The sequence below is a fragment of the Apteryx mantelli genome, chromosome 1 (assembly GCF_036417845.1).
Source record: "Apteryx mantelli isolate bAptMan1 chromosome 1, bAptMan1.hap1, whole genome shotgun sequence".
Classification (NCBI taxonomy): Eukaryota; Metazoa; Chordata; class Aves; order Apterygiformes; family Apterygidae; genus Apteryx; species Apteryx mantelli.
Genome location: NC_089978.1, coordinates 168,852,629 through 168,868,416, shown reverse-complemented (window position 1 = coordinate 168,868,416; position 15,788 = coordinate 168,852,629). Strand labels below are relative to the sequence as shown.

Here is a 15,788-nt window from a genome sequence, read left to right as displayed (position 1 = left end):
AGAGGTCAAACAGCCAGCCCGGATCAGGCAGCAAATCTTGGCAGGGAGATGCAGCCTGATGCTTTTCTGCCAGCTTTGGGCTGGGGATATGGAGCCCGCATGGAGCAAGGGATGTTAGGGAGCAGAAGAAGGTCTCCCTGGCAGCAGGCAGGGGTCCTGCTCATAGTAGAGCTGGTGTCACACCTAAGCCTGGGTTATTTCTTGTCTGTTGAAGTTGATCTTTGAGCACCTAGGGAGTAGCAGCAGTCCTTGTCTGAGCTATGCAGATTTGTAGATCTCCTTTTTCTGTGGCTGCGCATGCATGGGCCCAGCCTGCTAGCCCCAGCTTGATACGCCTGCCTAGTACAAAGGAGGAATGTCATGCCTCTTGGGATGGCATGTGTAACTTGGACTTGGAGACTGCAAGTCAGCTTGCTGGTGAAGTCCGACCTCACCAGCCAAGTCTGAAGTTATGTGGAATTTTCCCATAATATTATTAACAGTGTTGCCTTATTTTCAAATATCTTTATTGTTGCAGTGCTCTCTATATGCTAATAAACCTCTGTTGTTTTAGCACTTTCCCTTCAGACCCCTCTGCGTTGCTTTTGGCCGATCTCTATTACACAAGGTTGGCGTTGTGTGGCTGCCGGGAGCCCCTTTCCCAAGGGAACCTAATGGACTTGTTTGAGAAATTGCACCCTAATATTTCCACTGGTGTGTCCAAGGTAATCTACTTTTTTTTTTGAGCATACGCAAGATGATTTGTATTTTAAAATGCATTTTAAGTGAACAGAGTTATATGACAAAGGCTCAAAGCAGACACAAAGGATTATGTATAGTAATTACTTTTGTGGCATCTGTTTAGGACTGTGTACATTTCTAAGAACCTTACGCAAGGCATGAGACAACAAGAGGATAACTTTCAGCCCTGGGAAGCTTGTCTCTTCTGTAGAGGTGATTCAGAGCAGGAGCCCAATGTATTCATTCTGAATTGCCTGCTATACTATAGGAGCTCATTTATCTCTCAGCTGTAGGGGGGACCTAGTGAAATCAGTCTCCTCTGTCAAACATTAGCCTCTGTGTAGGTGTGTATGTGTCTGTGTATGTAGTCTGCGTGTTCCTGTACACTTCTGACATGTTTCCACTTCTGACAGGTCCGACTTTTGACTGTCCGAATTCTAAATCATTTTGAGACTCCACTTCCTGCACCAATTAAGGTAGGGCTGCAACTTTAACTTTTCAAATCCATTTGTGTTGTCTGTAAACTGTTTTGGCTTTGCTGCTTCCTCATGCCAGTTTTATCTCTTTGGATCCCTCCTCCTTTGTGTTTTCAGATATGTGAATTATGATCCCCAAGAGTTAGAAATCAGAAGTCCCTTGACTTTATTCTTTGGTTCAAAATGGCTGGGAATCTGTGTGCTTTGATGAAACCACTTCCAGTGGGAAAAGGATATGCTTAACAAAATGCATTTCACTTGTTTGTTCAGGGTGATGGCACAGCAGACCTCCAGTCAGTGTTTGCCATATTGCTCCAAGCAGAACTTGTGCCAGCAACCGTGAATGATTACAGAGAGAAACTTCTCCATGTAAGGAAACTAAGATGTGATATAGTGCGGTCTGCAATACCGAGTGGATCTTTGGAAGAAGTAAGTAGTTCTTGCCAAAAGGCAATTGTCATGTTCCCTTATTCCAAGAGAATGTTCTTATTCCATCACATAGGTTCTAACAAGAGCTCATCAAACTCTAGCTCCCAGATCAGGTTTTAGAAAACTTCCATGTTACTTAGGATCACAGCTCCTGTTGTCCTTGGAACTACTGTGTTCTTCTGGTTATTTAAGAGAACAACAACAGTGATATATAGATAAGTGGCCTGCAATCCGTTTTTGGTGTTGTGGAAAGGAAGGCAAATGATTCCAGGGAGAAGTGACTCCTGAGCAAATTTAAGATTGTGATCTTGCCATACCCTCAGCATCGTTGAATGTTGGTAGGACTCCCATCAGCCATGGGAGGGCCTGGCTGTTGGATGTCACTGCAGGATGGAGATCTTGTCTGCCTGTGGCTCTTGAATCTCTTCTACTGCTGAGCTAAAGGGGACTTCACCCTCTAGGTGTTGAAAGGGTCAACGTTTTATTAGTTAAATGTTCATAGATTTTGTTGGGGTGAGGGAATATTATTGTTATGGTTGTTGCTGTACCTCTATCACTTTTCCACCTCGACTTGTAAGCTCCTGTTAGCAGGGGTTGCAGATTAGTCCTACTGATCAGTAGGTCAGCAGGGAGCCAGTCCAGAGGACATACTTCTAAGTCCAGTGTAATGAAAGCTCCTCAGGGCAGACATTTCCTTTCTGAGCTCCCTAAAGCAGTTATGGTGGCCCTGAAGTTCAAGAGGGAGGCAGGCAATCCAGATCACCTGCTGGGCCTGGCCACTTCTTGCACATTAGTGATATTTAGGTATGGTGACTAGAGCTGAACAACGTGTGGAGTAAATGAACTCTACAGGTTCTCTCCATGAAGCTATGAGACAAAGAATGATGATGTGTGTGACTTCATTATTGGTGTTACTTCTGAGAACTTGTTTGATCAAAGTATCTACTTTCACCAGTTAGAGGAGGTTGATTGGTCTTTAACTGTGATTTTTAACACCTCAACAAGATTGTATTCATTGTCATTCTAGGTGCCCCTTCGGTATTTACTGGGAATGCTTTATGTTAACTTCAGCCCTCTCTGGGATCCTATAATTGAACTCATAACGTGAGTATATGCTGTTAGTTGCTGCAGTCGGTGGCTGTCTAATAATTCCTTCCATTGTTCTGTTAACAAAAATTGCAGTAAAAACATCCCATTCAGAGATGTCAGTGCATGAGAACTGTTCATGTGAAATGCTCCCAAATGAATTCAATTTCTCAATCACAACCCATGTGGACTGTTACTTTTTAGCTTATTTTCTGATTTTCCGACTATTAAAGGGAACTGGTGACAAATATAGCTAAATAACATCAGGGTTTTGACTCAAAGGTAGCAGGGTTTAGTTAGTGTTTTAGAAATGCTAAATGAGCAAGAATTCCCTCTGAGTTTCCCCGTCTCTTTTTTATCCTTTTTGGAAGACCTCTGAATCCTACTAAATGCAAGGCAAGACTTACCATGGTGCCCACTGAGTTGAATACTGAATTTGGTTTCTCTGCTCTCAGTATGACTTTATCCCCTTGTTTTTTTCAGCTGTATAATTAAAAAAGGACAAGACTTTCCCCATCAAACTTAAATTAACAAAAAGTATTAAATCAGCTCTTCAAAAGATATGTCCACACTAATTCTTCCTTTGGTTCTATATGATGTTACTGTATAGAAGTCAGTGGAAAGCTTTTTACTCAGTTTGAGTTTATTTGAAGTTACTGGTTACAAGCAGATTATTTTAATAGCAATTGACATTTGGGATCCATAAATAAAGGCAAAGAAGTGCTACAGCTGTACCCTGCAGATGTCCTGTCTTCAGACACTCTCATAAAAGCAGTAATCAATGCCTGTGATTGTGTTCTTAACTTGCCTAGTGATGCTTGCCTTTTTTTACTTTTAACTTCCATGCTATTTTGTGTTTTGTTAGTTCTCATGCAAATGAAATGGAGAATAAACAGTTCTGGAAGGTCTTTTATGAACATTTGGAGAGGGCTGCTGTCTGTGCTGGTAAGTCACAGCTCCTAAATGTTATGACCCTAATCCAGATAAATGTAAATGATATGTGACCATGTTAAGTGCCCCAAATTTACATGTGGTGGAGAAAATTCAGAACTAGAGTTCTGAATGCCAGTATCATCTCCAGGACAGGAATGGAGAGGCCTGGGAGAGAATTTTATCTCCTTCTTCTGTCCTACACACCAAAAAGTAGACACAAGTGGCCTTTGCATTACAAGAGGGAACTGCAGGTTGTGAGAAGCTGTCTCTGCTTCAGGCTGGTGCTACCCAGGCTGATCAGGGATAATGAAGAAACCTGTAGAAAAGAGGCAGATTATCTTCCTGCCCCACTTACCCTGTGCCCCATAGGATCAGTGGGATTCCTGCAAACAATGTGCCTTTGGCGTGCTCTTGAGGTTTACCTATGTATCCATGAAATCTATGATTTCATCAGAGGGCCATGAGCACACAGCCATTCATTTTTCAAGAGAACAGAGCTAGATTAAGCTGTTTCAGGGCTGTAAGGCGTCCTAGAATACTTTCTAAACAATGTGGGTCTTGTTAAATACAGTTGTCCAAATGGGTACTTGGTGTCAAAAAGTATTGCTTTCATCCTGGGGGGAGTGATCCCCTGCTACTGACAGTTATGGAACAACCTTAAGATATTTTCTTCATATAATCTCTTCTTTAGAAATGGAGCTGCAAAATGAACTAGATGAAGAGGAAGAAAGCACTGCTGAGATGGAAAGGGAGAAGATGCCAGAAGGAGAAGTGGGGACCGTGTTCTTGGAGCAGCTGCAGATTAGGACAGACTGCAGTGAGCGGTTGGACCACACAAATTTCCGGTTTCTACTGTGGAAAGCACTGGACAAGTTTCCAGACAGGGTGGAGCCTAGGTCAAGGGAACTTTCCCCGCTGCTTTTGAGATTTATTAGGTAAGTGATGTTTTTCAGTTGAGAGGACACATTGCTTTCAACTGATTCTGGTGTTGCCAAGCTTTTGGACCATGGCTAGCCCTTTATAGACTTATTTCCTGACTCTATGGCTGATATGATGTCTGTTTCCAACTAAGATAATCTTTCCCTTTTAATTGAAGTGTGGATTATGTTAGAGATGTCACAGGGAAGCAGGCTGAAATGAATCTGGTGGTATGTTTCGGCTGCCCAATCTCCCATTTGCCAACTTGCCAGTTTCACAGCCTCATTACTGCATTAAGGAATGATTTCAGTGGAAATCAAGTGTCTGTTTTCTAAAATGATAACACATTTTAGTTTGGAGTTACAAAAGAGAGAGATGGGGAAAATACTGTTTTCGTTAGAGGCTGATTTAGTTCCTCCTGGAAAGTAGTGAAGGTTTGGGTTATGTCCAAATATATTAACACTGTGGGTTTTTTCCTTGTGCTTTCTACATATTAATGATGATTTTTTTTTTCCTAGTAATGTGACTTTCGCCATATAATAGATGAAGGCTGTCCAGTTGTGCTGTGGGCTGTGTGTGGTCTGCCAGAGCAGTTACCTGCCAAATAATTCACTCCAAGCTATTCACTTTCCTGTCCCTGGCAGGAGAACAGGGGCATGCTTGCATGCATGCATGCACATGTTGGACAGTACTATGTATGTGATCTCATGGCAGGGAAAGGTTTCTGGTGTGTAGCCCTTTTCTGTGATTAGAAAACCTAGGTTTTGCTTGCCTTGCTGGGAAAATTGAACCGCATTGTCATAGGTTACAGATTACTGAGTTTCCTCACTTACTCTCACGCTGACACACTCAATGTTCACCTGTTCACTTGAGCAAACACAATCTGCCATGCCCTCCACATAGCCTCTTTACAGACTTCTCATAATTCAGTGGTCTGCTTCTCCTTTCCCCTTTCTGCCAGGTACCTCTGAGAGTCTCCTTTAGCATATTTGGTCCGTACCTTTTATCTCTGCAACTTTCAGGGAAAGAAGGATGTGTTAAAATGTTTTCTTCTGGAAATCTTTAGCCATCTAGTGTCTCAAGAGACAATGACATTAATAATCAGAATGTAGGGTTGTGGAGTTTCAAGTTGTTCTTACCCTGAAAAATGCTTCTTAATTCCTCTTTTTTTTTTTTTTTAACACAGAAATGAGTACTACCCAGCTGATTCATTAGTGGCTCCAACTCAGGATCTTAGAAAGAAAAATAGTGGTGCAGTAGGAGCAAAAGAAATATCCAGTGAAGAAGCGAATGATGTTACTATGGAGGAGGAAGAAGAAAAGAAAGAAGGGGAACTAATCACTGTAGGGTTACCAAAAAAGAAAACAAGAAGAGCTGCTGCCAAGTAAGTATTTTTAGTTTTCCCTCCTCAGTTTTTTCAGGGAAAGGCAGATTCGATGGCTCATGTTGAGATAAAAGCCACATTTATGTATATTCCTTTTTCTTCTTTCCCTTTCATTTCATATTTGTCAGTGGAATTTTACAGGCACTTTAGAGTCCTGAACTCTGTCTGCACAGCACCAAGCATCCAAAGGCCCTGCCTGAATCTTTCAAGCTTTATCATTATCTAATTACCTGCTATATGATAGTCTGCAGATTGGCATTACTTTAAGCAAAAATCATGTGGCATTCTGAAGCCCTTTTGAAGTTTTTGAAGGCCGCAGGATTGTACCCGCATTACCCTGACTGCTTTGTATGTGTCTGCTGGTCTTTTAAGTCATGGATGTTGCCAAGCACTTTGAAAAATTAGACTATTCATTTAGATAGTTAAATACTGGGATTCTGCCATTACCTACCTCTTAAATCTTGGTCCTGATCTTTTTGTTATGGACAAAGATTTTTATGTTTAGATGTTGTCATTGGTGTTGTTTTGACTGAAGCTACATGCTTTTGTAATGTTGTCGCTCTGCAATATTGAATATATGGAGAAAGTGGCTATTAGTATGAATTCTCTATGACTTTTTTAATCAGAGTCTCTTTACCCTGATGACATCTGTTAAAAGTCCATTACAAATACTTTGCCTAGATTTGTATTTTGCCTTTTTTTTTTTTTTTTTTTTTTGCAAAGGATGGCCCTTGTAATAACAGAAAACTTTAAAATGTCAGCTTGCATGTTGGAACACAACAAGTATTTTGGATGTAGCCTGTATTGTCATTTAATCCTGGGCATTTTTCAGGTGTTTCATTTTGTTTCCAGATTCTGGCTTGTATCTGTAAATTAGCAACAATTGAAATATGGTGACAGTCCAAGATTTTTGTTTCTCCACCTCTATCTCAAACTGTCCATGTATTTAAGTGGACACTTTAAGTCCTGGTAGCTGTGACGAAGGTGTAAAAGATTTACTGGAGACGTGTTAATGAGTTCTGCAGTGACCTCTCTTCATCTTCGCCCTGGACAGTTCACACGGATGTATCTGTGCTGCAGTGGGAGAGCTCCTGTGGGGCTTGGCCAAGGCCACCTCAAGCTCAGCATGGGGCCACCAGAAGGTGTCGTTCTCGCCCTGGCTCCCGTATGACTTTTGGCTCAGCTGAACCATGGAGGAGGGCAGCACGGCTAGAAAATGTAGGGTAAACTACGGGGTACAGCCTCTGCCAGCCCCATGGCACAGGCGGTAGAGGAGATCGTATGCCTGCCCTATCCTGTTCCCCTCTTGCTCCCCCCAGGGAGTGGAGGTGGGACAGATTTGGGGTGACCACAGCCGCCTCTAGAGGAGCTGACCCCCATCCGCAGGCACTGTGCTTGCAGGCTGGCATAAGCTTAGCACAGTCTGTGGGTAACTGCATCCTTTCATGTTGATAGGAGCAAGATAGGCACCAGTTAAGGACACATAAATTAAAAAACAGAGATAGATTGACCTGTTTGGCATTCCAGGCCAGGCTGGGAGAAAGAAGTAAGCTGCATCCCGTCTGTCTTCTTTTACTTCAAAGACTGGGCCCATCTAGTGCTATGGAAGAAAAGGCCTTTTGTGTGCGGTGAAGTGACATCTGGAAGGAGCTGGTTAGGAGAAGGAAAAAGATACGGTCTTGCTGTGACTCTGAAATGGAGACCTTGGGATCCTGTTGTTTCTTTTTCTTGTTAATCAACTTTAGTAAAGTTCCCTGTTTGTGATGATAATTTGGGATTGTTTATTTTATCCATTAAAAAAAATACATATTTTTGTTGTTTTTTTTTACAGGCAACTAATAGCTCACTTGCAAGTTTTCTCCAAATTTTCAAATCCCCGTGCGTTGTATCTGGAGCAGAAGTTAAATGCGTTATACACCCAGGTGATGTTATTTACTAACTTTTAAAATTAATGATAACAAATTAACCTTTTCTTACCTGACTGCAGTACCTGAGCCTGCAGAAACCTGTTGTCTTCTGGGCCCAGTCATATTAGCTGGAAAAGGAGCTGTCCTTGAGAGTGCTTCCTAGCAGGCTTCAGCTGAAATTGGCCCCTTTAACAAAGACCTGCTTGAGATGCCCTGGCTCAGTTTGCCAGGAGCAGCTCATGTGAACGGATCAAACAACTGAGTGGTAGCTGCTTTGGCAAGGTGGAGATGAATGGTTGTGGAGGGAGCCTCTTCCACTTGCAGAGCAGGATCTGGAAGAGGATTTGTGTCCAAAGTCTGGGGTTCATTGAGAGCCGAAGAGATTTGTGCTTGACTTACAGTGTTGTGTCTACAGACAGCATGGTCATTTTGAACAGCTGATCATTTTGCATCAACTGTTTTTCCAAAATTGTTAAAGTTCTGCAGCTTTTAGCCTTTCCAATAGTAGCTTGAGGAAAATCTGGAAAATTCAGGGTCTTCATCCTGTCTAGCACTTGGGGAATGAAAGTGCAATCATGGTCATCATTATGAAAACAACATGCTTCTGCAGAAAGAGAGAGGAAACACATCACAGTCACACTCTTTTACTCTCTCTGTTTTTCCTTTGTGTGTGTTTGTTTTAGTGGTTAATGATGCCAGTCCTTTGCCAGGCGGTATATAGTGTTTAAGCCACTACCAGTAACAACAAAATGAAAACTGAAGATGAACAGACATCAAGTGAAAAGGCAGAGAACAAGGATTAAAGAGCAGAGCCTAGATAATGCCCCCAAATCTCTTTTAACTTTAAATAAGGGAGGCAGGAAAACAAGTCTAAGAAGAAATGGGATGGGAGGAATCGCAGTCTGTAACAGTCATAAGAAAAATAGAATTTCTTCTTGAAGAATATTCAGTTTGATAAGATCCTTTTTTGAGGTATTTCCCTGAAGGAATTGTCAAAAATACGACTCTTAAGAGGCTACAGGGAGACATTCTAAGTATTTATCCTACACTCCTTAAAACTATATTTTATTGATTTTTGTTGTATTCTATTGCTTCCTAATTTGTGGATTTGCTCAGATCACTGGATTTTGCTCTTGTTCCCAGTTTGTGTTCTCCGAAGCAATGGTAGCTGTAGAACTGTATGAAATGGTATGAACTTGTTAGTTCTCTGGAGTTCATCTGGTGTTTGCTGTGGGAGTTGGAGGGTCCAGCATCCCCCAGATTTGAGAACCTCTGACTGGCATCCACTCTGTTTAAATCAATCTCAGAGTTTTGCTTAGGAAAACATCTAGTCCATATGTTTGATTGCTTGTATCCTTAGGAAAATATTGAACAGCTGTGTACAGGTGAGGAAGGGCCCAACATTTGGAAAAAAAAAAAAAGATTACTTGCTGTTTGTCAGTTTTGTGTTTTATCATATTTATTGGTACGTCTGATGCATCCATCCAGTGTAGGGATGACATGACAAAGTGGCATTTGAAGATTCTAGCTTTTGCTGGTTGTTAGGAAACAGAAGAACTGAGAAGGATACAGCTTGAGGAAATGATCTGTATTTTCTAGTGCCCAGGATATCAGGGGGCATTTTCTAGGGAGGGCTAACTGCAGTGGGACTTTGCTTATCAAGTGTAATGAGTGTTTCCTGTTTGTCAAAGGAAGGTAAGATGTGTCTTGTGATGGTTTGGGTAGCCTGCTTTTTAATCCAGCCTTACCAGATGCATAGCGGGTAACTTGAGTTTTCAACCTCCAAAACAAGCTGATGGCGGTCCAAAAGGAAATTCTGAAAAAACAAATATAACTGTGCTATTGGAGAGAGGGGAAAAAATTAATATATATGAACTACCAGCAACTGTGTCTGCTCCTTATGAATGATAATTGTGTAGTCACATCTTGGCTTTATGCTGGGAATAGGTGCGTTCTGTTTCCAGTTTGATAAGCTAGTCCAAAATGTGCTTGAGTTTGGAGCCTTTGGGTTGTTTGACTATTTTCTGTAAGCACTTCTGTCTTCTAGCTAGAATCTCATTTTCTTTCTGTTGTCATCTCCAGTTACTCTCCCACCAAGACCAGAACGTGCAAAGAATTGCTCTTGACTGCATTATGACGTACAAGCATCCTCATCTACTGCCATACAGGTAAGACCTTTTACGCTGTTTCAGTATCTGAATCATTGGGCTCTCATACCAAAAGCCTGTTGAGGATCAGCCACCTCTGAGAGAGAGCCATCCCTGTACTTATTGAACAAACATGTATAAATTCTAATTTTATCATGCTGCATCTTTCCAATCTAAAACAGTAAATATGGTATTCAGGTTGGTCGGTGTTCCTTCTTTGTTTACAAGAAAACAGCAGTGCTTTCATTCTGTCCCAGAATAGTGTGTGCTTAGTCGTCACATCATTTTCAAACAGGACTTTTGTAGCGATGATTCATAACCACTAGGTGAAAGTAACAGTATAAAATTGTAGCTTGTGGTTGAATAATCTTTTCAGAATGTGTCCAGAAGGTATGTGCCTACATAATTAAATTGAACTTGCTGGTTTTCTGAAATTTTTTTTGATAAAAGCATGAGGACATGGTGCTTTAATAAATTGTGTATAGTAAGTATATTGACAGGTAAGTAGGTAGGTAGATAGATAGGTAGAAGTGTGTGTGTTTGTGTGTGTTTGTTTTTACAACACCTTCCTCTCACCCCCCTAAAAAACTTCTACATGTATTACTTTCAGGGAGAACTTGCAAAGGCTACTGGAGGACAAGACTTTTAAAGAAGAAATAGTCCATTTCAGCATTTCTGAGGAGAGCACAGTAGTAAAAATGGAGCATCGACCAGCTCTCATCCCTGTTCTTATGAGGTGTGTCATGAATTGCTGGTTAAACATTGCATATCAAACTGCCGTAAGCAGCGATGCTGCTACTTCTTATTTTAAAGAATCAAGATAAGCCTATGGTTCCTGGTATAGTTTGACCTCTTAGTTTGTGATGTTCTGTGTGGTTTTCGTATTAGCACCTTTATGTAATGTGCTCTGTGAATCATATTTTCTTTAAAAAACAGCTTTTTGGTAAATACTGTTTTTCTTAAGGTTTACAGAGAATTGAGACATTTCAGTTCATAGAGTACTGTCATTTGTTTTAATTAAGATACAATAATGCAAGTTATTGCGCAGATTGCTTCTTCAGCAGTAACTGCCCTCAGGCTAGCCTGGAGGTACTATTAATTTATACCTGAAGTCTCCAACAAAACTTCTGTAGTGGGAGCAGAAGCTGATCTTTCACTGCAATGTTTCTGGGCACTGTGTAGTAATTCAGAGGAGACCATGAGAGGGGAACTTCCACTCAGGTCATTCTCACTAGGCAAGGTTTATAAACCAATTCAAGTTTCTCCTGAAGAGTAGGAAGCTAGGAAGCAGATGGCTTGCTGAAAGCTAATGCAACCTTTTTTTGGCTCTTGAAGAATTCTCTATGGCAGGATGAGAAATAAAACGGGAAGCAAAACGCAGGGCAAGTCTTCTGCGGGCACTCGCATGTCGATCGTTCTGCGATTTCTTGCTGGCTCACTGCCAGAAGAGATACGGATGTTCCTGGATCTGCTCTTTGAAGCTGTGAAGCAATTCAGTAATGGTAGGTACATGGGGATATGGTACTTCCTGACCTGTGGGAATGTGGGAGCATAAATAGACTTAGTACTGTAATGTACTTCAGTTTGACTCTAACAGTGCCTCAGAGTGAGGAAAGGATGAAAGTAAACTTCTGATAAGAACTGGGATTCCCCCAACCTTTACCTTGCTTGGGGGCATACAAAGCTTGATTACTCTGTTTTACAGGTCTGAGATCAGAAAGACTGAATAACTTGCCACAGCCACGCAAGATGTAACAGGCCAGGGAATGAGCTCCAGTTGCTGACACTGTAGGCTAACCCCTAAGCTGGCCTAGCCGCCAAAGGCTTTGAGCTGTGCTCTCCATCTGACATGCTACTGAGCACAAGGCTGCCTGTATATGATGAGAATAAACAGAGGTTGTGAAGTGCTCTGATACTGCAGTAGTGGGTGTCATCTGAGTATTACAGACAGATGGAGACTTGGAGCTGTCTTTTATTTAAGAAGCTGAATGTGAGGAACTGTGATTTTAGGCCCAGATTTTACTATTTTTCATTGAAAGTTATATTCAGTACTGACTAACCTCATGGTGCTTCTCTAGATAAGTGGCTGTCGCTTTGCCTGTCCACAGGGCCTTGCCAGACCGCAGTGCTCCAGAGTATGGCAGAGCTGGATTTAGCTAAAGTTCTGCCACTTGGTCGTCAGCACAACCTCTTCAATGGCCTCGAAGTTGTATTGAAAAACATGGGACATTTGGTCAGTCAGTACCTGCCTGAAATTTTACAGATTCTGCTCTGTATGACAGGTGTGATATCCTGCATCCTCCAACAACGAGAGAAGGTACAGTATATGATACATGTATGTGTATATACGTACATACAAATATGTTAATTCCTTTCCCTCCTCCTCTGCCTGTCTTGCATACACGCACAGAGCTTCATTGATTCAGATAAAGGTAAGTTTAATGCCAGCATGGAGTAAAGCTTAATCAAAATAGAGGCCGATGGTATTGGTCTGAAAGTGCAGTCAGAGTGAATGTGTTTAGAAAGAACTGCTTTTGGACTGAGTTGCTGTTTGATTTACTGAAGAGAGAGTTGGAGGTGACCTCTGCGTGTTGCTTCCTGTCTGCTCTGGAAAAGAGCTTTGTTTTTGTGTGGAGCAGTGGTTATGAGGGGAAGGTAAATGGTTTGTCTTAAGGGCTTACCACAATCTTATGGCTGGAAGTTGAAGTTGGCTTTAAAGATGTAGTTTCTTGGCTTCAAGGATAATAAAACATTGGAGCAGGGGAAGGAGAGGATTTCAAGTTCTTTCTCTGAAAGCTTCAGAGTAAAACTTGTCTTCTAGGTGCTTCACTGTAGTGCTGGGCCCCAGGAGAGCTCAGTGTTGTGGATGATCACGGTTGTCCCTACCATCTCCTTCTGTCATGGGGCGCAGGGAGAATGTGCCTACCAGCCACGCTGTCAGCGCTTTAGGAGCACGTTCAGCTCTGCATTGGAACAGTCCTGCTTATCCATTGTCACAATTCAGGGCACTGGTAGTGTTTCTTCTCTTCTGTGCCATGGCTGTATGTGCAGGATGGGTCAGGTGGGGAAAATGTTCTGTTAAAGATTGACTGTGGCTAAAGATGGGCCACGTTGGGTTATTGCTGCATTATGCCCAGGAGAGCAGTGCAGAGACCCCTGGGCTCATCCCCACACCAGGAAACACTTACCTATGCTAGCAGGGTGCAGGTGCAGGGCTAACTGTCCTGTAGGTGGGATATGACTGTTCTGCTTCAGAGTTGCCTGCTAGTTCTTTCTTCCTTGTAGCCACTGCACAGCACCTTATGGAGGCCCAGCTAGCTCAGGGGATCTGTTGCCTGTCACTTGGAAGCTATGTCATTTAGCCAGGCCTTCCTGTCTTTCTGAAAGTAGTGCGTTTTCCAGGCTTCAATCCAAACAGCAACAGGAGAGCTTGAGTCAGGTCCTAAACAGACCCTGGTCATGTATTAGGTAAGAGACAAGCAAACTGCACAGTTATCATCCCTGCTGTGTTGAAAAGAATGATGCGACGATAGACTGAACAAGTGGTGTTAGGTAATGAATGTTTTGTCATCTTGCACGTGGGTTCTTGACAGGACCTGTCTGTTAGCATTTGAGGTTGCAGCTTGTCTTTAAAACAATCCATCAAACATAGCAAACTCCTTCAGTCAGGCAGCATCCAAGGTCCCATGGTTGCCTGCAGGCTGCACAAAACCTTGTAACTGTCTTTGTTAGGATGAGGATGGGCAATTTTTAGGACAGCAGCATCCCATGGTCTGATTTAATCGATGGATTGCATGTGCCTGCATGTTTTAAACTGGGGAAGAGGGATTTTAAGAGCTACTTCATTCATTGCTGGGACAGTCACTTTTTGTGTGAGTTACTGCAGTAATCCTGTCATCATTGTGTAACTTGTGGAGTGACAGTCTGTCATTTGTCTGAACTTAATTTAACATTCCATTAGCCCATGAGATGTTAAAAGCTCAAGGAAGAGTGTGAGAAATCTGTTTATCTTAGCTAATTATTACAAGGCATTCCTGGAGTTTGAGAGTAATTTATTGCAGGCTAGTACTGCCTGGAGAGTTAAACATCTACTTTAACAGTTCTAAGCTAAGTTATTCTTTTACTGTATCCTGTTGATCACGTTCAATATTGAGTTTGTCTGTCCTCTCAAAGAATTGATTTCAGACGACTGCTCTTAGGACAATTGAACTGTGGAAGACCCAGAATTATTTCACCTGAGGGTCACCATTAGCAACAGCTGCTCAGTCTGTTTTGTGCGTGAAGGTAGGACCAGATGTTTGGCCTTTCAAGCAGCTCATTTGCTGCATGGAAGCTGCTTGCATACCACTAGTACACATGTCACACAGCTTGGGAACTCCTGGGCAAGAGCATATTTGGTTCCTTTTCTACCATCTCCTCTTTGTCTTTTTACACGTGATTTTGGATGTGAAGGCAGCATAGCAGTATATTGCATGGTCGAGGGTGTTGTCTTCAGAAATCCATAGGCACATTGAGTACAAAAATCCCATGCCTTTTAGTGAAGCTTTGACGCCAAAGCTGTTTTACAAAATAAGAGTTACTGCCTGTTTATTCTATGTGGTGGATCATGATATTTAATAAAAACCCCAAGACATAGCTTCAGTCTTGGACAATGCTCCTTATTTGCTCTGACATGGCTCTGTTGTTTCTGAGGCTGGAGTCAGTGCCTCTGCTCTGTGCTGTGTAGCTGTCCTTGGAGCTAGCTCATGTATTTGTGCTGTGAGCTGCATTGCACAGTGTGGAAATAATTTAGGTTATTCAAGTCATAATAGACAGTCCTCTGGGAGAAAAGTGGGAATGCAGCAGTGCATAAATAAGTTCATGATTAGCTGTGTGGCTCTTCTGCTCTTACTTAAATGTTGTCCCCAAGGAAGGCTATGGAACATAATCGCTTAATGGGTACAGGTAGCGTCCTCCTTTAACCAAACGCTAGACTCCCCCTGCTCAGCAGGAAGAGGTGTTCACATTCTTGCCTTCTCTCTTCCTCCCCTTTCTTCTTGTCTGTTGAATTCTTTTCTTCCTAATAGATTTCAATGTGCAAAGTACCACTTCACTTTAGAGAGCTGATTGGGGTCCTTTTCTGAGTAAGACAAAATTACCTGAATGTCAGGGCTGGAAGTGTAACTGGCTTGCAGCTTTCTGCACTTCGTCCAAAGGGCAGGTGCTGCTTCAAGCTGGTCAGCATGGACTTTCATGAGCTGAAGGAGTCCTGTATAATTGACTCAGTGCAGGAACAGGCACGTCTTAGAAACATCTGGGTCATCTGTGAGAGGTAAAGACTACTGTGAACAAGTTACAGGAGAAAACAGAAGAATGTTGTGATACTTCAAGCAGAGAGCGTATCTGTGGCCAGTGAAATACCGTATGTAATTTCAGAGCAAGTAGCTATTAGTATTGTTTTGTAAAGGTCTTACCATTTGTTTGTTTGCTTGTTTACAGGTCCAACCTAGGTTGATTAATCCGCTGAAGAATTTGAGACGTCTTGGACTCAAGCTTGTGGTTGACTTTTTTTCTGATTATGAGACCTACAGCTTCAGTGTGGAAGAGATCAATGCAGTTTTCCATGCAGTGGTATGGCCTCAGGTAATGCATCTCTTCTTGTTCCAAGCTAGCTTGTATGTAATGTGTACCATGGAGAAATCTCCAGCTCTCATTTGTTGGCATGCTGATGTGTGTGTTGAAGGCCAGTTTCTTGGCTCATGTCTGATTAATCCTGGTATAATCAAGTCACAGGCTAAAGTACAGAGGA

At 42.1% G+C, this 15,788-nt stretch overlaps 1 protein-coding gene across 1 annotated transcript in view; it reads left to right on the top strand.

Annotated features, from left to right (window-relative positions):
- The window catches only part of UTP20 (UTP20 small subunit processome component), a 66,906-nt gene that overhangs the window by 16,827 nt on the left and 34,291 nt on the right, over positions 1-15,788 (top strand). The window contains exons 16-28 of the mRNA XM_067311924.1: positions 554-704; positions 1,134-1,196; positions 1,467-1,625; positions 2,653-2,729; positions 3,577-3,656; positions 4,336-4,579; positions 5,749-5,946; positions 7,778-7,868; positions 9,936-10,021; positions 10,611-10,736; positions 11,336-11,502; positions 12,109-12,317; positions 15,479-15,622. Of these exons, the coding sequence (XP_067168025.1) occupies positions 554-704; positions 1,134-1,196; positions 1,467-1,625; positions 2,653-2,729; positions 3,577-3,656; positions 4,336-4,579; positions 5,749-5,946; positions 7,778-7,868; positions 9,936-10,021; positions 10,611-10,736; positions 11,336-11,502; positions 12,109-12,317; positions 15,479-15,622 (1,795 nt within the window). The remainder of the gene's footprint in view (positions 1-553; positions 705-1,133; positions 1,197-1,466; positions 1,626-2,652; positions 2,730-3,576; positions 3,657-4,335; positions 4,580-5,748; positions 5,947-7,777; positions 7,869-9,935; positions 10,022-10,610; positions 10,737-11,335; positions 11,503-12,108; positions 12,318-15,478; positions 15,623-15,788) is intronic.